Source organism: Nycticebus coucang, chromosome 6 (assembly GCF_027406575.1).
Source record: "Nycticebus coucang isolate mNycCou1 chromosome 6, mNycCou1.pri, whole genome shotgun sequence".
Lineage (NCBI taxonomy): Eukaryota > Metazoa > Chordata > Mammalia > Primates > Lorisidae > Nycticebus > Nycticebus coucang.
In genome coordinates, this window is record NC_069785.1 from 77,342,946 (window position 1) to 77,364,483 (window position 21,538).

The following is a 21,538-nucleotide window of genomic DNA, read 5'->3' on the forward strand; positions in this document are numbered from 1 at the left end:
AAACATAGCAGCCTTGCCAGGGACTCCATTCCCTTCTTTCTTCCTCTATATGTCCAGACCCTGACAAGCCTTCTTCCTGAGAACATGGCAACATGGCACCAGAACACTGGCCCCAGATATGTGGGATTGTTTAGCCTAATAAGGGGACCTATCTAGGTCAAAGGACCTCCTTCGGGTTGCAGAAGTATAAGAGATCTGGGGGAGAAGACCAGAGCCTTACTTTCTACTTCAGGGCCAACAGCTCACATCAGGCCTGGCTGAGTCCCAGCTTGCACTCCTGAACAGCAACTGGGCTTGCTCCAACAGGGCCTCCATTGCAACCTGCAGATGGCTGGCTAGCTAGGCCCACTGCCACAGGTCCTTCTCTGACCACCTCCAGTCCTGCTCAGGGGCCGTCTGCATACCTGCAAGGGAGGGATCAGGCAGACTTTGGCCTGAGCTCTGGGGCTAAGGGGGGCTGCTGTGCCCGCCTTCCCCATGCTTGCCTGCACCCTTCAGTGGGGCTCAATGGGCAGACATGGTCCAATGGCCAGAGGTGAAAGGAGTGCTGGGGACACTGGTCCATAGGCTGTGCTTCAGTGGGCCCTGAAAGCAGGACAGATCCTGGAGCTGGATCAGTCCTGGCACCAGCCCGAGGCCCCCCCTGGGACTTGGAATTGAGACCAACCCTCCTAATCCTACACCCCTGGCCCTGGAAGTTTAGCGAGTCGGACATCAAATAAACACCAGCTTCAACCCCACTACAAAGTACTCAATTTCAGCTTGGTGCCCGTAGCCCAGTGGTTACGGTGTCACCCACATACACCAAGGTTGGTGGGTTCAAACCTGGCCCGGGCCAGCTAAACAACAATGACAACTACAACAAAAAATAGCCAGGCGTTGTGGCAGGTGCCTATAGTCCCAGCTACTTGAGAAACTGAGGCAAGAGTATCGCTCAAGTCCAAGAGTTTGAGGTTGTTGTGAGCTGTGATGCCATGGCATTCTACCAAGAGTGACATAGTGAGACGTTCTCAAAAAAAAAAAGTTCTCAATTCCCAGTGGTTTCCACAAGCTGTGGTTGCTGACCAGGGACTTGCTGACTAAAACAGACAATGTCCTTTAATCCTCACAGGCAGCTCCTGAGGTCATGTGCTGAGTTGAATGAAGAGCTGGACCCTGGCACCAGGGCCCACGTTCCCTTACCCCTACTGCCCCACTCTGCACCCTGCCTGCGTGGGAGCCTGGAAGGAAATGGCAGCAGTGGGGGGAACTTCTGGCCATCACAGTTTAACTATGACTGCGGGAGTCAGAAGCCCTCAAATCATGTCCCTGCTCTGGCACTTCTCTGCCCACTGGCTTGGGTAGGAAGCAATGCTCCCTAACATCACGCTCCTCACCTCCAGGGTACCACTGCCTCCCCCAACTCCTGGGCACTAGGTGTCCTGCCCCAGCTCTGAGGGGCACAGGAGGTATGCCTCCAGCTGAGGAGAAGTTGCACCAGGCATCTCTACCACCCCCTACCCTGACTTGCCCACTCCTCACATTCCCAGACCCATCATCTACCAGTCCTTCATCCCTCCACACGGCTTCTCTTTCCTCTCCCTGGATTCCAGGCCCAGATTCCTGCAGCTTCCTCCAAGTTGTCTCTTTTCGTCATTCACCACCACACAAGGTAAGGCCTCTCTAAAACAGATCATGGCTGGACCCTGCTCCCACCTCCCATACCTGAGCACAGCACCCACAATGCCACTCTAACTGGACTTTGTTTTCCTAGTTAGAAGTGAGGGGCTAGGCCAGGGCGGTGGCTCACACCTGTAATCCTAGCACTCTGGGGGGCCAAGGCAGGTGGACTGTTTTGAGTTTATGAGTTTGAGACCAGACAGAGCAAGAGCAAGACCCCGTCCCTACTAAAAACAGAAAAACCAGCAGGGTGTTGTGGTGCGTGCCTGTAGTCCTACCCTGTTTCCCCGAACAGAGTAGCTACCATGGGAGGCTGAGGCAAGAGAAGTGCTGAAGCCCAAAAGTTTGAGATTGCTGTGAGCTACGATGATGCCACAGCACTCTATTCAGGATGACAGAGTGAGACTCTGTCTCAAAATAAATAAATAAATGAAATGAAATAAAATAAAAACAGCCGGGTGTTGTGGCAGGTGCCTATAGTCCCAGCTACTTGGGCGGCTGAGGCAAGAGGATTGCTTGAGCCCAAGAGTTTGACACCATGGCACTCTGTTAAGGGCAATAAAAACTCGCCTCAAAAAAAAAAAAAAAGTCTGGAAATTAAAAAAAAAAAAAAAAAAAGCAAACTCACGCCTGTAATCCTAGCACTCTGGGAGGCCGAGGCTGAGAATGGATTGCCTGAGCTCATGGGTTCGAAACCAGCCTGAGCCAAAGCAAGACCCATCTCCAAAAATAGTTAGGCATTGTGGCAGGAGCGTATAGTCCCAGCTATTTGGGAGGCAAAGACAAAGAAAATTGCTTGAGTCCAAGAGTTTGAGATTGCTGTGAGCTATGACATCAATGTACTCTACCTAGGGTGACAAAATGAGACTCTGTCTCAAAAAAAAAAAAAGTGATAGGCTTTCCATGGGCACCCCCCTGCCCTTATGGAGAACCTGAGCTATGATAGCTCAGGCTATCAGGTGCAGAGATAGCTGACCTTTGGGTCACCATTGCACACTGAAACGGCTCCTGGTTGTGGAGAAGCTCACAGTCTTGCTGAGTGAAGAGTGTGCACCACCGGATTGTTGAACACAGGGACCAGGCACAGAGGAAAGCACAGCCACCGCCTATTGGCTAGAGGGGAAGCACACCAAGCTGTAGCCCCACAGAGAAGAGGACCTAACTCTTTTTTGGGGCTACTAGGAGGGCTTTCCAGGAAGGTGACCCTGGAGCCAACACTCAAAGGTGAATTAACTGCTCCCAGAGAAGGCAAAGCTGGATGTGGCAGAGGAGAGAATAACAGCTGGACAAGAAGGAAATCAGAGCAGCCGGAGCCTGAAGGAGGCAGTGAGCTGAGCTGAAAGCTGGTGGGGGTAGGTGACAAAAGGATAAGAGACACTGTAGGGCTCAGGTGGACATAGGGCAGGGACATCTCTCTGGTGCCCTGGAATCATGCTGCAGAGCTCAACCACACAGAAAAGGCTTGGTGGGCACCAAGGTTGAGGTTGCAAAAAGGGCTGAGGCCTGAAGGGCCTGGGTCTGGAGCAAGCCTTCTCTGGGTTGGAGTGAGCCTTACTCAAACCTCACTTTAGGGTAGATCTTTTTTCAAGTGCCTATTCAGGGGTCCTCAAACTTTTTAAACAGGGGCCCAGTTCACTGTCCCTCAGACCGTTGGAGGGCCGGACTATAGTTTAAAAAAAACAACTGAACAAATTCCTATGCACACGGCACATATCTTATTTTGAAGTAAAAAAACAAAACGGGAACAAATACAATCACACCACCTCACAGGCCATAGTTTGAGGACCCCTGGCCTATCTGGTATGTGTGAGTTCTTTTAAGGAGAAAGAGACAAACGAAGGACCCTCAAATGGTAGAATCTCGGGAGGATGGTCTCCAGCCAGCAAGTCATGGAGAGGGAGAGGAGTGGGAGATGGCTCCTAACGAGACTTGCTGCATCACTGGGAGGCTAGGACTCCAGGCTTCTCAATGGGGGGAGGCTTGGTAGGACAGCACCCAGGGCAGGGCTGGGTATGGGGACTGGAAACACCACTGCTTCCTCCTACCTTATCCATGCGGATGACCCAAGATGGAAACTGGCTGGTGTGGGTATGGCCCTGAGGACTGGGCAGGAATGGCATCTCAGGATGCCTGGGATTTTTCATAATTTCCAATTCCTCAAGCAGGACCTTAGGGTGTGGGATCCAGGCGCAAAGATAGCCAGTCTCTGGGTTACCACTGCCCACTGAAACAGCTCCTGAATTTCTACATTGAGGGTCAGGTGCATTTGGTGTAAGGGAACCAGGAGCCTTTCTGGAGGGGCTCCTGGTTCTGGGGAGAAAGTATCAGAAAGTATCTGGGGAGGAGCGGTGCCTGTGGCTCGAAGAAGTAGGGCACTGGCCTCATATGTCGGAGGTGGCGGGTTCAAACCCAGCCCGGGCCAAAAACTGCAAAAAAAAAAAAAAAAAAAATATATATATATATATCTGGGAGTGGAAGAGTTTCTTTTTTTTTTTTTGAGACAGAGTCTCACTTATTAACCCTCGGTAGAGTGCCGTGGCGTCACACCTCACAGCAACCTCCAAATTCTTGGGCTCAAGCGATTCTCCTGCCTCAGCCTCCCCAGCAGCTGGGACTACAGGTGCCCGCCACAACACCCGGCCATTTTTCTGTTGCAGTTTGGCCAGGGCTGGGCTTGAACCCACCACCCTTGGTATATGGGGCCGACGCCCTACCCACTGAGCCACAGGCGCCACTCTGTTTTTGTTTTGTTTTGTTTTTTAGACAGAGATTTACTTTGTCACCCTCCTTAGAGTGCCATGGAGTCATAGATTACAGCAACCTCAGACTCTTGGGTTCAGTTGATTTTCTTGTCTCCGTCTCCCAAGTAGCTGGGGCTACAGATGCCTGTCACAACACCCGGTTGGTTTTAGAGATGGGGTCTTGCTCTGGTTCAGGTTGGTTTCAAACCCCTGAGCTCAGGCAATCCACCAGCTTCCACCTCCCACAGTAGTAGGATTACAGGCGTGGGCCATTCTGCCTGGCCTAAAGATCGAGTTTTTAATTAGCTTCTGTTGTTTACTTCTGGTGGGGGTGGTGGAACTAACAAGAGATTTGGGGTATTAAGAGCCTCCCCTCAATAGGGCGGCGCCTGTGGCTCAGAGGGTAGGGTGTCAGCCCGATATACCGAGGGTGGCGTGTTCGAACTCGGCCCTGGCCAACCCGCAAACAAAAAAATACCTGAGCGCCTGTAGTCCCAGCCACTCGGGAGGCTGAGGCAAAAGAATCACCCAAGCCCACGAGTTGGAGGTTGCTGTGAGCTGTGACGCCATAGGACTCTACTGAGGGCGATAAAGTGAGACTGTCTCAAAAAAAAAAATAAATAAATAAATAAATAAAGAGCTCCCCCAAGCCACGCCGTCAAATCCTAGTCTCAAGGGGAGCCAGAGGCAAATGACTAGAGGCAGTCACAGCTCTGGAAGGGACTGCGCCGCGACAGCGCCTGCCCTGGCGCAGAGACGGCGTTCCATGTCAGGGGCGCCCCGCGGTCCCGGGAAGCCCTAGCTACCCCCGCGTAGCCGTGCTGAGGTGGTAGTGGTACCCGGACTGACAACCTGCGCCGGCTGCGAGTTTCTAGCCCTCGCGTGGCGTAGGGGCTATTATGGGCCGAGCAGGCCCGCTCCGCTGTATGACGCGCAGCAGCCGGGGGCGGGGACGCTACCCCAGGACCTGGCAGGCTGCGCACGCTCACAAAGAGAGGTCGCCCATAGAACCCGGACCTTGGTTTTCTCTTATGAAAGTGAGCCCAGTCCGCCCCGACCAAACGGGGGACAACAGGTTTTGGTGACCCCAACGCTCGAGGCCTCCGCAAAAGGGGTTCGTCAAGTGATTCAGAGAAAAGGCCAGCAGGGTACGGGGCTTTCGCTTGGCTGGGGTTTCTTAACTGAGAAACGATGCTGGCCGGTAATAAGTCACGCCAAAGGTGCTGGAGGAAAAGGGGATCGCCTCTTCCCCCAGATCCGGCTGCGGGTGTCTTCCCAGAAACTGCCCTGCATTGCATAGGCGAGCTCGGGCGTCTCCACGGCTTTCAAAAAACCCGCACACACCAAACGAATAACGCGTCGATTGTTTCTTTCGCTCAAGCTAAGTCGCTCCTGTCTTCCCGAGCTCCAGAGCACTGACGACCTCTACAGTCTCTAGCGCCGTCAGGCCCCCAGGGAACAATGCCCGCCCTCTCCGCGCGCAGGAAGGAGTTAGCGGACATGGCTAAGTCTGGGCGGCAGAGCTGGCCGAGCCCCACGGCTGTGTGGGGGCTCCACCGTCCGGCTCCAAGTGCCCAGCTGGGCCGAGACGCGCACCTGCCCGGTCCGGGATCCTACGTGCGTCGCGACACGGCAAGGGGCTGGCCGCACCGGGGACGTCCGCTCGACTATCTCGGAACTAGTGTACACAGCCGCCGAACCGACCGGAGTGGAGAGGACGGGCGCTCTAGAGCCTTCGAGTCGCCGGCTAGAGCGGCCAGGCCCCCGAGGCTGTCCGAGCCAGGGCTGGCTACGGCTGCGTCACGCGAGGGGGCGGGGCCGTCACGGGCGGAGGCCGGAGCCGGAAGCGGAAGAGGCGCTCGGAGTGGGGAGTGGGGCCTAGCAGCCGCCGGAGCCTGGGAGACGGTGAGTGAGGGCCGGGACCCGCGACGGCGGCGGCGGCGGCGGCGGCGGCGGCTGGGGGTGAGTTGGCGGGGCGGGCGCCATGGTGCTGTCCCCAGGCTCCCGGTTCGGTCTTAGCCTGCTTACTTTCTTTCTACTCTTCGGCATACCTCAGGCTGCGGCCCCGACCTCTCACCCCTGACCCGCCACTTCTCCCTCGGACGGCGGTCACTGCAGACCCCGACCTCTTGCTCCCGCGATGTTGAAGGCGGGGCCCAAGCGGCCTCTGAGGCGCGGTAAAGGGCCCAGTTTCGGCCCTGCGCCTACCTGCTGATTGGGGTTGGGATCTGAAGTGGGATAGCCAGAAAGGGCCTTCAGATTCTTCCCTACCCTCGGCTCGAGTCTGCAGGCTCTTCCACCCCGCGCGAGCTGGAGTTTGATTCTGGCCTCGGCTGGCCTTCTCCCTGCCCTCAGGTCTCCCCTCAGTGCCACTGATGGCGGTTACGGGGGATGGGACTCAGATCCCTGGTACCCGGGGCGGCAATGGTCGCAGGCCCCCTGCTTGTTTCATTGTGATGATGGAGCCTCTCCAGCCCGGGGTATGGGCCGGGCCAAACTGACAGTACAGATGACCAGGCTGCTCCTTTCTTCAGCCCTGGAGTCTCTGTGCTTTAGTTCCGGGTGTGGGTGCGCTGGTGTGGAGCTTCGGTGGGAATCATCTGAGCCAGGCCCCCATCGAGGCGGAGTTGGTCGCCTTCCAGCTTCCCTCCTCCATGCCCTTGAAAAGGAGGAGTGTTTCACCCGTTGGTGGTGGCGCCTTAAGAGGTGGTAGGATTGAGGTTGCATTGGTGGGTCACTGCCAGCCAAAAATAACCATGGGGCGCTGAGGTGGCTGGAATCCAGGAGGGCAGCCGCTGACCTGGCTGGCTGCTCTTCTTGTCAGCCCAGTTCTCTGGCCAGGAACAGCAAATGAGAAGACGGCAAGGCCTGTGCTCAAAGAAAAGTTGGCACCTTGCCGTGGTTTCTTTCACATTGCCTTTTTCTTCATTGTGCAGAGCAGAGCCTCCCAAAGCCTAATTGTGGCTCTTAACTTTAAACAAGCTGGCTGCCGAGGTTTCAGAGAATCAGACAGTTGAGGAGAAGTGGGCTCTAGAGCCTTGGCTGGAAGGACATCTAGTATTTCCAACATTTTACCTGCTGAGAATGTGTTAAAGGAGGGATGATCTTCTTATTGCCTTGCATGTGGTACTCTATAGCTCTCATACTTGTCATGTCCTTTGCCAGGCTGGGAGAGGTTATCTCGGTTTTCCAGACTTGATAACCCATGAGGCCAGTAAGTGGCAGCACTTCAATTTAGTTTAGGGTTTTCTCCCAGAGCTCTCTTTTCCCAGGCTCATTGGAAGCGATTTATAAAATGTCCTTAAGGCAGGCTTGGCGCCTGTGGCTCAAGCAGCTAAGGCGCCAGCCACATACACCTGAGCTGACAGGTTTGAATCCAGCCCAGGCCCTCCAAACAACAAAGACGGCTGCAACCAAAAAATAGCCAGGCGTTGTGGCTGGTGCCTGTAGTCCCAGCTACTTGGGAGGCGGAGGCAGGAGAATCGCTTGATTCTCCGGGGAGTTGGAGGTTGCTGTAAGCTGTGATGCTACTGTGATCTACCCAGGGCAACAGCTTGAGGCTCCGTTTCAAAAAAAAAAAAAAAATGTCCTTAAGGCTGTTCACACAGCTTTGAGGTATTAACCTGGAACTTTTTTTTTGTTTGTTTTTACATTTTTCTGTTTGTTTGTTTGTTTTTGAGACAGAGTTTCAAGCTGTCACCCTGGGTAGAGGCTCTGGCATCACAGCTCACAGCAACCTTCAACTCCCAAGCTCAAGCAATTCTCCTGCCTCCCAAGTAGCTTGGACTATAGACACCCGCCGCAATGCCTGGCTATTTTTTGGTTGCAGCCGTCATTGTTGTTTGGCAGCCCTGGCTGGATTTGAACCCGTCAGCTTAGGTGTATGTGGCTGGTACCTTAGCCACTTGAGCCACAGGCGCCAAGCTGGAACTTTTTAATGTTAATGGAAAACTGCCTTTTGTATTTCTGTGGGCATAAACCTGTGCCAGGCATTTGATTTACTGGAGAGACATATTTAATCCTTTAGAGCCTTGTAAGAGATTATTAGTCTCTTATTGCAGGAGGAAATGGAAGGTCAAGAGTAGTTTAATAACCTGCCCAAAGGCACACAGCTAGAAGTGGCATTGCCGTGATTCAGATTGACATTTCTCTGACTCTGAAGCTTTGCTCTTTCAACTCACATGGATCTTCTAGGTCCCAGGACTTTACCTGGTGTGGGCTAGACCACGTCCTCCACCTCTGATGCTTTGTCTGTTCAGTGAGGATGGGCAGGACCACATTTGCCTATGGGAGAGTGTATGTGCTGGACAGTGGAGCGTCTTCTGGGTCAATTAGTGAGATGTGAGATAGGCCATAGCTTGGGCACCTGACCCAGGGTAATTGCAGGAAAATAGTGAAACATTAAGTCAGCTGATCATCAAAACAACAAATATGAGCTCTTGGGGAGGTGTTGTGATTTTTAGTGTTTATCTCCAAGGACTTCATAGGCTGACAGGGTGGTAGCTAGTGAGGAGATGAGGGCATGACTTATTCTAATCATGGAGAAGTGCCTGGGGGTTTGGTGGGGTATGCCTCACTGTCCTGTTCCTTCACAGGGATCCATTCTGTGCTGTTTTTCAGCTGACAGACCCGGCTGATAAGATGGGGGAGCCTTAATGAGGTTTGTCCAAAGTGGGCTTGGTAGGCTGGGCATGGTGGCTCACGCCTGTCATCCTAGTACTCTGGGAGGCCGAGGCGGGTGGATTGCTTGAGTTCATGAGTTCGAGACTAGCCTAAGCAAAAGTGAGACCCGTCTCTACTAAAAATAGAAAAACTGAGGCAAGAACATCTCTTGAGCCCAAGAGTTGGAGATTGCTGTGAGCTATGATGCCAGGGCACTCTACCCAGGTGACAGCTTGAAACTGTGTCTCAAAAACAAACAGAAAAATGTTTGTTTAGCCAAGCCCAGGCCTGAGTGTGACTGGAGAGCAGCTATAGCCGAGTGAAAGGTTGGGAAGGTGTGGGGGTGGTCTCTGGCCCAGCCTTTCCACAGAGGCAGTGTCAGGACTTTGGTTGTAGGTGGAGCAGGGAGCTTTCTTCACATAGCTAATTTTCTCAGCTAGTGACAGGTCCAGTCTGGCAATTTCCTGTGGTGGCTCTAAGTCCCCACTGAACAGGCATAGTGAATGGGGGGCTCTTTTGGGCTGCCAGGCTAGTTCTGAGATGGGCATAGGAGAAGGTACTGAAGCAGGGGAGCTAGAAGAAGGGACAGTAATAGTACGATTGGATAAAGGTGAGGCACCTGGCCTAGTACTGCAGGTGGTCAGAAGGGTGCTCAGTGACCCTTGGACAAGAAACTTGGGTATTCTGAGGACTTTGAAGTCCTAACTGGACTGGTGAGACCAAGTACTAACTAGCAAGTCCTAGACAGAGCCCCGCCCACATTTACTTGGGTAGACCTTCAGGTGGACAGGGAATATTTATGTGCAGCTCTTCCTCCAAGGGCTGGTCTTTGCATTTCCGTTGTGGCTCCTCATACTGACTTCCGGTCCTTACTCCCTTCAGTGGAGTCCCATTCAGGGCCTCAACCAGGCGACTTTCAACTTCTCAAACTCGAGGGCTCTGACCCCTCGCTCCCATGTGTTGGTTCCATGCCAGCAGCCCTTTGGCCTCTGGTTTTACAGAGCATTTACTTCATGGAACCCTCCAAGGCAGAAGAGAATAGAACATAGGAAGCTCCCTTTTCTCCCTATCTTTAGGGAGACAGTGCCCATGATCTCCACTTTGAGTCCCTGCCTCACCACCTGGGCCCTGGCTCACCCATTTCCCTGAGTGCTCAGGCAACTAGGCCAGTGGTGTTTTCCTGGGAGGCTGCTGTTTGTTTGTTCACTGGCAGAGAAGGGTGTTACCCATTGTCTACTGTTTGACCAGTGTGACCTCAGAGTTCTTCTTCACTTCATAAACCCCTGGGGGGGTTGCCCCCAAACAGAACAATGGGCCTCTTCTTCAGTAGCAAGTGGGCTGCCCCACGCAGCCTCGTGGCTGGAGGTGGCTGGCTGTGTATTTAGCAGGACTTTCTGTTTCTCGTGCCCTAGATGCATCACTGTAAGCGATACCGCTCCCCTGAGCCAGACCCGTACCTGAGCTACCGATGGAAGAGGAGGAGATCTTACAGTCGGGAACATGAAGGGAGACTACGATACCCATCCCGAAGGGAGCCTCCCCCCCGGAGGTCTCGGTCCAGAAGGTGAGAGGGAACTAGGTAGGAAAGAAAGGCTCCTTCCCTCAGGGGGGCTAGCCAGATAGACTCCTTGAGATGACTCTGCCACTGCCCAGTTGCTCTGGATCCTTGTCCTGTTCTCTTGGGGCTCCTCCCCTAATCTCACCTGGATGCCCTGGCCTCAGCAGTAGCCACTGTCTATGCTGCCTTTTCTTTCTCTGTCCTGGAGTGTCCTTTCCTCTCCTTTTCCCTATATATGCCCCTGTTTTCTAGGCCAGCATCTCCCCTGCTAGCCTTTTGAAATTTCCTCAGTGAAGATTAGGAACATAACCTTACCCTAGAAAGGTTGTTCCTTGGTCCTATTTCAGCCTGCAGGCCAAAGTTATAGTCACAGCAGGCCACAGTGAACTCCTCTGTGCTTACAACATCCCCCCACACCCCCCGCCCTGTGCCTTTTCTTCCGTGGCACTGGAAGGATGCCATCATGAGCCATGTCTCTGGTGAACGACCCCTGTACCTTTGCACATTGCCCTCTCCTGCCCACCTGCCACCAGTCTGAATGATTCTTCATCAGGCACTCCTTGTGAGTCCTTTTCAGGGGTCCTACCACAGACCTCTATCAGATGCCGACTGACGAGTGTCCCCAACTCCTTTTTGGCAGTCATGACCGCCTGCCCTACCAGAGGAGATACCGGGAGCGCCGTGACAGTGATACTTACCGCCGCGACAGTGATACTTACCGCCATGACAGTGACACCTACCGGTGTGAAGAGCGGAGCCCATCCTTTGGAGAGGACTGCTATGGATCTTCCCGTTCTCGTCATCGTCGGCGGTCACGAGAGAGGGGGCCATATCGGACCCGCAAGCATGCCCACCACTGCCACAAACGCCGCACCAGGTCTTGTAGCAGCGCCTCCTCGGTGAGTGGTGGCCAGAGTGTGCTGGCTGGGGCTTACCAGCCTCATCTCTTTCTAGCCTTCTCAGGCTGGCTGGTCTGGGTGAGTACTGCCAGCCTTGCGCACATGCGCTGGTGTGTGTGCATGTGTGTGTGTATGTGTCGTCTGGTCCAGGTGTAGGACTCAGCAGGGGGTTCCAGCTACTTTGTCTTCCAGCCCCTTGCCAGAAGGGGCAGCTTTAGGGGCTCTGGCTCCGTCGCTGGCTGCCCCCCCCAGCCTATCTATGTCTACACACTGCTTCAGACACAGGCCACATGGTGCAAGTGGCCAGGGACACTTCTTGGGGATCGTAGTAGTGTTGCTGATATGTGGTCTGCAGCTAAATGGCATGAGCCTTCCCACCCAGAGACTGCTCCTGTGTGTAGCTGTGTGCTCTGATTGGTGTGGACAGCACCCACCTCTGCAGACTCATCTCCACATCCCTTCCCAAAGGCCAGGAGGCTTTTGTATCCCACAGTGGGGAAGGATTTACCTATCAGTTAGCTCACACTGGGAGCTTCCCTTCTGACCTCCAGCCCAGCCTCTTTATGTGAGGGACAATTACAGTGAGGAGGGGCAGCTTCCTTTTTAATGGATGCGTGAAGAAATGGCAGAAAGGCCCATACCCCCCGGCCACCCGGCCTTGTGGAGTGAGGCCTTGCCAGTGTTTCCAGTGTAGAGGGTTGCAGGTCTCTGCTGAGACCAGGAGCCCACCTGCACTTGGTCCCCTGAGTAAGGCAAATCAATGGTATAATTCTGAGGTGACGTGCGCTCTTCTCTTCTTCCCTCTTCCCTGCCTCCCTTCCTTCCTCCTACTGGCCATGAGGTCCCTGCAGAGCCATGGAGGGCCCAGGCATCTTCTCTGCCCAGCTGTCTTCTGTGACTTCTTTGAGTGGCCATGGATTGAGGGTTGACTCTGTGGGGGCCTGTCCAGCATGGCCTGGTGGCCTCTCAGCACACTGCCACACATTACCACAGGACGGCACTGCAAGTCTGGCTCTGCTTCTTCTCTTTTTGGTGCCCTCTGTCGTCGTGAGGCTTGGGATAGGCCTGGATTGTGAACAGCACAGGTGCCAAGGCAAGGGCAGGAGCTGGCATGAGGCCTGTGTGGGCCATTGTGGTAGAAGGCCTGGAGGTCAACCAGCCCAGAGGATCTCAGGCTCCTTTCCTACTAGAGGCTAGTGTCAGGAAGGCTGCTGACAGAAGGCCGTTTCTGGTAGTGATGGTTAAGTCTGGCCAAGGATGCCGTCAGGGGCAGGTAGCAGTTGGCTCTGAGTGGCAGCTGTCAGGCATGTGCAAGGCTGCGTGGGTCAGCAGAGGCAGGCGAGCACAGCCGGGCATTCTGCAGCTGAAGCCAGAGTAGCTTTCTGACCAGTCTGGATGGTCGGACCCAGGCTGGGCCAGCTGCCTTCTTGCGCCATTCTCACTGCATCTTCAGCTCTGGCCTAAGCCACTATGGGAGGGTCCGGGAGGGGGAGACTTGGAGGAGGGAGTCAAGGCTGTGGCTCTCCTCACCACCCGGCCCCTCAGCAGCAGAGGCTGGTCATCTTTCTGAGCGTTTGCGGCACTTCTCTCATAGATAATGTCCGAGTTTTCTTTACATACCTGTAGCTGTTTTTACTTTTCTGTTTTTGAAGTCAGTTTGTGTCTTGACGTGTCCCTTGCAATATCCCTATCGTTATATATGCTGTGTGCCTTATGAAATGCTGGGATCTGGAAAATCCAACCAACCAACCCACCGGCTCCTCACCGTCTCCACCTCTGCCTTTGACTGACACCTCAATCTGTCAATCGGAACCGCCTACCATGCGATTGGTCGGATGGCGTTTCGGGGGGCGGTGCATGCAGAGAAGCCAACAGAGCAGTAAGCGCAGCAGCCGGAGTGTGGAAGATGACAAGGAGGGCCACCTGGTGTGCCGGATCGGCGATTGGCTCCAAGAGCGATGTACAGCCACCTTTCGTAAAACTTTACCTCTCTACTTTCTACCCCCCTTGTTAGACAAGATCTCTCCTGCCTGGAGGGGCCTCTAGTGCTCGTGGTGCCTTAGTGGGGCCACCAATAATTTGCCTGAATGACACAGACACTAGCAACTTCTGTTTTTAAGAGTGTAGCAGTGAGAGAGAAACCTTTTTTGTTTTTGAGAATTTGAATGCTGTGAACTTGCAGGAGCTGCCGACCCCCTGCCCTCCAGACTTTTATGCCCAACTTCTTTTCTCTCCTAGATGAGATCGTGGGGAACCTGGGCGAAGGCACCTTTGGCAAGGTGGTAGAGTGCTTGGACCATGCCAGGTGAGGGCTGGGACAGTACTGGCTCTGGATGTGATCTTCCTGGGATGAGTTAGCCTGCGGTTCTTGAGGGTGGTGGCTGTCAGACCTTAACTTTTTCCTTTTTGAAGGATGGCACCAAAGTAGGGTTCTGACCTGTACATGTTGGGGGTTTGCTGACCCACTGAAAATAAGGAGAAAATCTTGGGGTTTTGCCAGGCATGTGGCATCCCTGCTCAAGAACTGATGATAAGTTGAGTGGCTCTGCCCTAGTTTCTTCACTTCTCAAGGCTGTGGTGGTAGATATTGGAACAGGGCTAGGGCCCTGGCTCCCTGTGCTGGGAGTCACTTGCGATCTCTTTTAGGTTCTTGGCTTGGCAAGGGGTTGGGAGTGTTGCTAAGCCTAGCCCAAGCAAGAGCTCTCATCCTCTGAGGGTCTGCATGAGAGGCCATGAGGGTCCCAGTTGAGAGAAACAAGACCTTGGGTTTTCTCACCAAGCAGGCCACTGCCTCTCCAGTGTAGGGTAGCGTGTGGTCCCTGCTGAGTGTGCCTAGGAAGAGTGGGGGGTATGCCTGTGTGTGTCCTGATGCTGGGGCCACCCTGCTCCCTTCTCGGCCTAACAATGCAACATTTTGTACCCTTACCATTCCTCAGACTGGAACCTTTGCTTCCTCCTGTAGCTCTGGGTGGGGGGAAACCACCTTCTGGGAGCCAACTTCCTCCCTGCCTTAGTGGCCCTATAACTGGTTTGGCACTTTATAAAGTGCTAGTGTTCTCATTTGAGCCAGGTACCACCCATGTGTGGCCCTGATTTTAGAGATGAATAAACCTGTGCCTGGATGCACTTGTTGGTGGAGCTAGGTACCAATGTACTGTAGTGCTCCCACATTAGAATGGTGATCAGAGAGGACAGTCACACCCAGGCGTCCAGCCATCCATGTGGCCACAAGATAAGGCAGCAGCAGTGATTGAGAGGAAGCTTCCCTTTGCTCCCAGTTCCCATTTGAATACCCCATGGACCCAGTATGGCCTAAGAGGTTAGGGCTGGTACCAGTGGGTGGAGGACATGTATAGATTGGATAGTGACCAGGTGAAGATATGGCAGATGAGAGCTGTGATTCAAGCCACTCTTGAGTAGCTAGAGGGAAAATGAGCCTCTGAAGTCAGTAGGGGGCAGGCACAGGGTCCAGGGAACTTCTAAGGAACTCAAATGGAGTCAAGGCCAGTGAGGGTTGTTATGCAGAGTTCACCTCACTAAAAGGAAGGGCTTTATTCTCAAAGCCATACCAAGGGTCTGCCTTTGGAAGTGGCAAGTTCCCCGTGTTGGGATTGGAGTGCCATGGAGGGAACCTCTTCTGTAGGAGGCTGGAGTATGAAGCTTTTCCTTTGAGGTCTTTTCCTGCTCTGAGAATCTGGGAAAAAGGGATAGGAAGACTACTCTCTCGAAGATGCCTTTGTTCTGGGGCCCATGAGGCTTTTTCCTGAGGCACCAAGTCCAGCCTCCCTGTGGTCTCAGAGGACATAGCTTTGTGGGCCAGGGCTGCCACATTCCACTTCCCCACTGAGCATCTGAACTCTAGCTGTCCCTGCTGGTAGCTGAGCCTTTGCGGCAGGTTTCCTTTTTTGCACATGTCCTGCAAATGGCCCACTGGGATGCAGTTGGGGATATGAAATACAGTGCAGGACTGTTAAAATCCTCTTTGGACACTTAAGGGTTCCTGGCACTCTGAGGTCACTGATAGATGCAGTGGCGGGTAGGTGGGCCTAGAGAGGGGTGTGGTAAAGAAAGTGGCCCTGGACTTCACAGTGAGAGAAGCCCATTGCTGGCACTCTTACCTCTCACCAGACCTTCACTTCATCCTGGAACCCCCACTTTAGGGGAAGCTGTTTGCTCAGACTTGCAGAGGACATGCTCAGGAAACTCAGGTGGAAGGATCCTGGGTGGAGTAGCATGGCTGTGGTAGGGACTGACTGGCCTAAAGGTTAGGTAACTATGTGACCTCTTGGGCTGGCGCTGGTGATCAGGATTAGTCTCGGCTGCTCTGTGCACACTCCTGGGAGCTGGCAGTGGCTGAGACCACAAAAGCCTATGGCTGGCACAGAGGCCAAAGAGCATTAATTCACAAATGCCAGGGGGCTTGCTGTTGGGTGGAAAAAGGTCTGGTTTTGCATGGGGCAGGCTGGGCATCAAGTATTTCCTTTTTCCAGTACATGCCATTTCCAGAGCAGTGTTTGGTGGGAGTTGCTGGTTTGGGGCGGAGGGTGGGAGAAGGGCTGGGCAGCTGCTGACAAGACCCTCTGCTTCCTTCCTGGGTACCAGAGGGAAGTCTCAGGTTGCCCTGAAGATCATCCGCAACGTGGGCAAGTACCGGGAGGCTGCCCGGCTAGAAATCAATGTTCTCAAAAAAATCAAGGAGAAGGACAAAGAGAATAAGTTGTGAGTGTCTGCAAGGAATGGGAGGGAAGCTTTCAGTGGAAAGAGTGTACCCCAGCTCTAACTGCTTGGACCCCCCAGTGGCTTAGCAGTTCCCATCACCTGCTTGGCACTGTGCCGTCTCCCCACACTCAGAGCCAGGGGGCTCTGGCAAGGATGCCTTGCTGAAAGGAGCCTTTGGACTTTTAGGCTGTACCCCACCTGGCGCTATGTTCTGAGCGGGGCCTCCCAGCCCTACATTTGTGAAGTGGGGACCTCTCTGGGTTGTGGTGGGCACATGGTGCCCTGCAGGGCTCTCACATAGTGGGAGGCATGCAAAGGAGGGCCTTCCATTGGCCAGTACACTGAGCCCTTTCTTCTAAGGACTGTGCTGAGCCTGGGCAGATAGATGAATCCAGCACAGACCCTCATGAAGCTCAGTAGTGTGAGTTGAAAAAAGCAACACTAGTCCTGTGGCATGTTCTGGCACTATTCCATCTCTTTCTTAGCAACTCCTACCCGTGTCATAAATCGGGGGAGCTCAGACCAGAACCCTGTCCCCTGCTCCACTTCTATACAGGAAGTTCATTCCTTCCTAGAGCTCATCTGGGTGATGGCTGGTGGGGAGATGTGTTCTTTGCCTTTTTTTTTTTTTTTTTTTTTGAGACAAGAGTCTCACTTTGTCGCCCTCAGTAGAGTGCCGTAGCATCATAGCTCACAGCAACCTCAAACTCTTGGGCTCAAGCGATTGATTCTCTTGCCTCAGCCTCCCGAGTAGCTGGGACTACACGCACTTACCACAACACCCGGCTATATTTAGAGGTGGCTTCTCTCTCTTGCTCTGGCTGGTCTTGAACCTGTGAGCTCAGGCAGTCCACCCACCTTGGCCTCCCAGAGTGCTAGGATTATAGGCGTGAGCCGTTGCGCCCGGCCCTGGGAGATGTGTGCTTTCTCTGATTCTCTTTCTTCATGTGTGTGTCCCAGTGTATGACCCAGTGGCCTAGGAGAGAGTGGGTACTGGCTTCACCTGAGAAGGGGGTGAGACAGACCCCTAGCACAGAGCCTGAGCCCCATCCATCCTTCTCCCTCAGCCTGTGTGTCTTGATGTCTGACTGGTTCAACTTCCACGGTCACATGTGCATCGCCTTTGAGCTTCTGGGCAAGAACACCTTTGAGTTCCTGAAGGAGAATAACTTCCAGCCTTACCCCCTACCACATGTGCGGCACATGGCCTACCAGCTCTGCCATGCCCTTAGATGTAAGTGTCTACCTTCACCTGGAGCATGGGGCAGCCACACCCCACAGTCATCTGGTAACCTTGCTCTCCATTGGCTCTAGCACGTTGTTAACCATTCTGCTGGGCCTGAGAGATACCAGAGCCCCTTTGACTGAAAGGCCTTCTGTCTTCAGGTGGCTTTCTATCTTCAGATAGGAATCTCAGTGTGAGGATGGAAAGGGTAGAATCCCCTCCAGAGACTTCCAAAGGCTTGCCTGTGCCCAAGGCACTCAGGAAGAAAAAAGGAAGGCTGCTCTAGAATTGGCTCAGCTACTGACCCTGCCTCCCTACATCTTGCATAGCATAAAAAGGCAGAAGCCTAACCTGACAGATCCCACTGCATGGAGACCTCTGTCTCACCATCACTCCTCATCTGCTCACTAGCCTTGAAGAGAACACTTGGTTGTACCAGTGCTCGACGCTGTAGGATCTGTGATGGTTGGAGCAGTACAGAAAGACTCCATGGAGAGGTCAATAGACCTAGAGCCAGACTGTGCAGGATCTGGACAGGTGGAGCAGGGATGGGCATTTCAAGGAAGGAGGACAACTTAGTGAAAGCCTAGAGCCTGGAGCATGCTGAGACTCAGCTCTAGTGGAGGGAGGGCTCACACTGGGAAGTGGTGGACCATATATTGTGAGAATGCCATATGGTAGCTGTGAGCTTGAAAGTGACAAGAACCAGGAAGTCACTGTTAGTAGGATGGGCTGGAGGATGAGCTGCTCAGGGCTAGTGAGAAGAGAGGCAGGTCTAGGTTCCTGGGTGTGTGACCTGTGCAGTCAGTCAAATAGGACCCTGTGCTTGATTTAATGCTTTTCCCACCACCTTAACATTCTTAGTAATTTTTTTTAATATGGGACCGCATTTTCAGTTTGCTGTGGGCCTTGCAAATTGTATAGCTGGTGCTGGGGAGAGATAACTACCCCAAAGGCTATTGCTGCAGCTTTGGTGAGAGACAGTTGAAGAGGCCTGGAGAGGAGGAAGAGGGAAGTTTTTGAATGGAAAAGGTCTTCCCCCTTCTCCTGAAGTATCAGAACTTTATAAGGCCTCAAGAATGGGACCCCTTAAGAGGGAAGCCAGCAGAGAAGTAAGATGAGGTCCAGCTCCCTACTCAGGTTGGAGTATCATTGCTGGCTTTGGAGGAGGGGGTCTGGCCTAGAGCTGACAAGAGCCTGAGAGCACAGGTTCTCAGTGCCTACTTCCCTCCTCTTCCTCTGTTCCCCAGTCTTGCACGAGAACCAGCTGACTCATACAGACTTAAAGCCAGAGAATATCCTGTTTGTGAATTCTGAGTTTGAAACCCTCTACAACGAGCACAAGGTACTGGTGGGGTTGGGGGTGAGGTACTGCTTTCACGGGGGTGGGTTACCTACTGGTACAGACTCCTGACCTCACTGGCCTGCCTTGCACTTCAGAGTTGCGAGGAGAAGTCGGTGAAGAACACCAGTATCCGAGTGGCTGACTTCGGTAGTGCTACCTTTGACCATGAACATCACACAACCATTGTGGCCACTCGTCACTATCGCCCACCTGAGGTGATCCTTGGTGAGTGACTGTATAGCCCATGGGCTGGTTACGGGAAAGTTTTGGGGAGGGTATGAACAGAAAGGGTGGCATACCTGTCAGTCTGCCACCCAGGGCAGGCAAAACATCTTAGACCAAGTGTCATGGGACACTGAGGTTGTTGACTTGGCCTTGTCAGCCAGCCTTACTGAGAGGCCTTGTGCTAAATTCTGCTAGCCAGTATGGCAGCTGCCTGATGACCTCTAGGCTAGGAGCTACGAACTGGACCTTACAGCCTTTCCCTGTCTTGGCTTTCAGAGCTGGGCTGGGCACAGCCCTGCGACGTTTGGAGTATTGGCTGCATTCTCTTCGAGTACTATCGGGGCTTCACACTGTTCCAGGTATAGTACCCCACATTGCTTCCCTAACCTGGGTATTGCTACTCTGGGGTAGGAAGCCCCATATGGCTGTGGAGAGGGATGGCTCTCAAATGTTGTATATGCTCAGGGGAAGGCAGCAGTCTATGTAGCCTGAGCATGCAGGGAGGAGTCTCGTGCTAGGAGGAGTGAGCATTGTTGGCAGGGGTACAACAGCACAAATGAAGGCATGGAGATGGCTGGAACATATTCTGGGGAGAGAGTGGAGCTAACCACAGAGAGGTGTACAGTCATGCCCAAGTTTACCTGAAGGGCTGAGGAGTGAGCCTGGCCCTGAGATAACAGGATGGCAAGCTGCCACCAGGTCAAAGAGGCTGGGACTATTCTTCATTGGTTTGTACCTCCTGGGGCAGAGAGAGCACTTGCCCATCTCTCTTATTCTGTATTCTCCCTGAGGGGTCTGAGACTGGAACTGACCCCTACTTGCTCTGTCCCTGATCTTTCACAGACCCATGAAAACCGAGAGCACTTGGTAATGATGGAGAAGATCCTAGGGCCCATCCCATCACACATGATTCACCGTACCAGGTAAGGACTTCTCTTTCAGGGCTGACATTGGAGCCTTTCCCTTCTTGGCTGTGTTAGCAGGGTACTGGGATTTGAATAGTCTTTGCCAGACACTCAGGGCTCCTCTGTGCTCCTGACTGCCTTCTCTGTAAGCCCTGGCTTTGCTGCCAGTCTATATACTGCCGCTGTCTTGGGTCTTGTCCGAGCTGTTCTTCCTCCCCTTGCACCAGAGGGTTGTCCTCCAATCACTCCCACAACTGACTCTCCCTTCCCCCACTAAATTTTCAGGAAGCAGAAATATTTCTACAAAGGCGGCCTGGTTTGGGATGAAAATAGCTCTGATGGCCGGTATGTGAAGGAGAACTGCAAACCTCTGAAGGTCAGTTTCTCAACTCATGCCAAGGAGACCCCAGGCACTGGGCATACAGCAGAGAGGCCAGGCAGCTTAAGGCTGCCTCCTCGTTCAGCTCAGTAGGAGGTGGCTCCCAAGACTGCTGGGTACTGGCAGTGGGGCTTCTTGCAAACTGCTCCAGAGGGGCCCTACCCCTTCCACACAGGGTGGCTATGAATATAATTGGGGGACACCAGAAGAGCCAGATGTCAGAGACCCTGCTGCTTCTTGTCCCACCCTCTTCTCAATTTGGGGAAGAAATAGGCAGGACTGAGGTCAGGGGGAGGGAAGACCTAGCCATGGCCAGGAAGCCTCTGTCAGCTGCATCTGGTGCTCAGGCAAGTGAATTTTGCAGAGGTGATCTCTACCCACCTGTTAGGACTTTGTATGTGGGGCAGAGGTACCAACCCAGCAAGACACCTAGTAGCCTGACAAGTTCCGAGCAAAATGTTAAACCCAGGCATGAAAGGAAAGGAGCTGCTCATTGTCCAGGAGAGTGAAGCATAGTCCTCCAAGGAGGCATCACTGCCTCCTTGACCCAGTCCAGCAAGGCGTCCCAGAGGCAAAGGGACCTGCTGTGGCTTCCCCACAACCCTGCCATCACACTGAGGCACCTTGTGTCCCTGAGCAGAGTTACATGCTCCAAGATACTCCAGAGCACGTGCAGCTGTTTGACCTGATGAGGAAGATGTTAGAATTTGACCCTGCCCAGCGCATCACACTGGCCGAGGCACTGCTGCATCCCTTCTTTGCTGGCCTGACCCCTGAGGAGCGGTCCTTCCACAGCAGCCGCAACCCAAGCAGATGACAGGTGCAGGCCACCCTGCAAAGAGATGGAGAGTGGGACTGGGCTGTCCAGCCCCTTTTCTCCAACCCCTACCACCGGCCCCAGGGCCAGAGCCACCCAACGAACAGTGCAATGTGAAGGAAGGCAGGAGCCTGCAGGGGAGGAGACTTGGTGCCCAGCTGCCAGAAAGCACAGATTTGACCCAAGCTATTTATATGTTGTAAAGTTATAATAAAGTGTTTCTTACTGTTTGTAACCCCTGGTACCAGCGTGTCCGTCTCCAGGCTCCTTGCCTTCTCCCTTCCCTGACCTCATAATAAAGTCTTTCTTAGCAGTTCAGCTTGTGGAGAGATAAGTGTGAACTGGGCAAGGCCCAGAAGAGCTAGTCAGTGGAATGACCAGAAGCAGGGACATCTTTCAGCCCA

At 53.5% G+C, this 21,538-nt stretch overlaps 2 protein-coding genes across 4 annotated transcripts in view; both read left to right on the plus strand.

The window, feature by feature from the left end:
- Positions 1-1,739, plus strand: part of ARID3B (AT-rich interaction domain 3B) — a 72,151-nt gene extending 70,412 nt beyond the window's left edge. The window contains exon 8 of the mRNA XM_053593024.1: positions 1,593-1,739. Within this exon, the coding sequence (XP_053448999.1) occupies positions 1,593-1,666 (74 nt within the window). The 3' untranslated portion in view covers positions 1,667-1,739. The remainder of the gene's footprint in view (positions 1-1,592) is intronic.
- A 3,921-nt stretch (positions 1,740-5,660) lies between these two features.
- Positions 5,661-21,452, plus strand: CLK3 (CDC like kinase 3). Of its 3 annotated transcripts, XM_053593020.1 has the most exons (14): positions 6,302-6,362; positions 8,996-9,060; positions 10,475-10,626; positions 11,261-11,519; positions 13,383-13,479; positions 13,758-13,824; positions 16,122-16,238; positions 17,306-17,472; positions 18,714-18,808; positions 18,904-19,033; positions 19,310-19,392; positions 19,877-19,956; positions 20,224-20,314; positions 20,958-21,452. In XM_053593020.1, the coding sequence occupies exons 3-14, from the start codon at positions 10,475-10,477 to the stop codon at positions 21,132-21,134; spliced, it is 1,515 nt and encodes a 504-aa protein (XP_053448995.1). In that variant the 5' UTR covers positions 6,302-6,362; positions 8,996-9,060; the 3' UTR covers positions 21,135-21,452. The 3 variants fall into 3 exon arrangements, with proteins under 3 accessions (XP_053448994.1, XP_053448993.1, XP_053448995.1); XM_053593019.1 differs by lacking the exon at positions 8,996-9,060 and having other exon boundaries at positions 5,661-6,305; XM_053593018.1 differs by lacking the exon at positions 8,996-9,060 and having other exon boundaries at positions 5,727-6,362.
- The last annotated feature ends 86 nt before the right edge of the window (positions 21,453-21,538 follow it).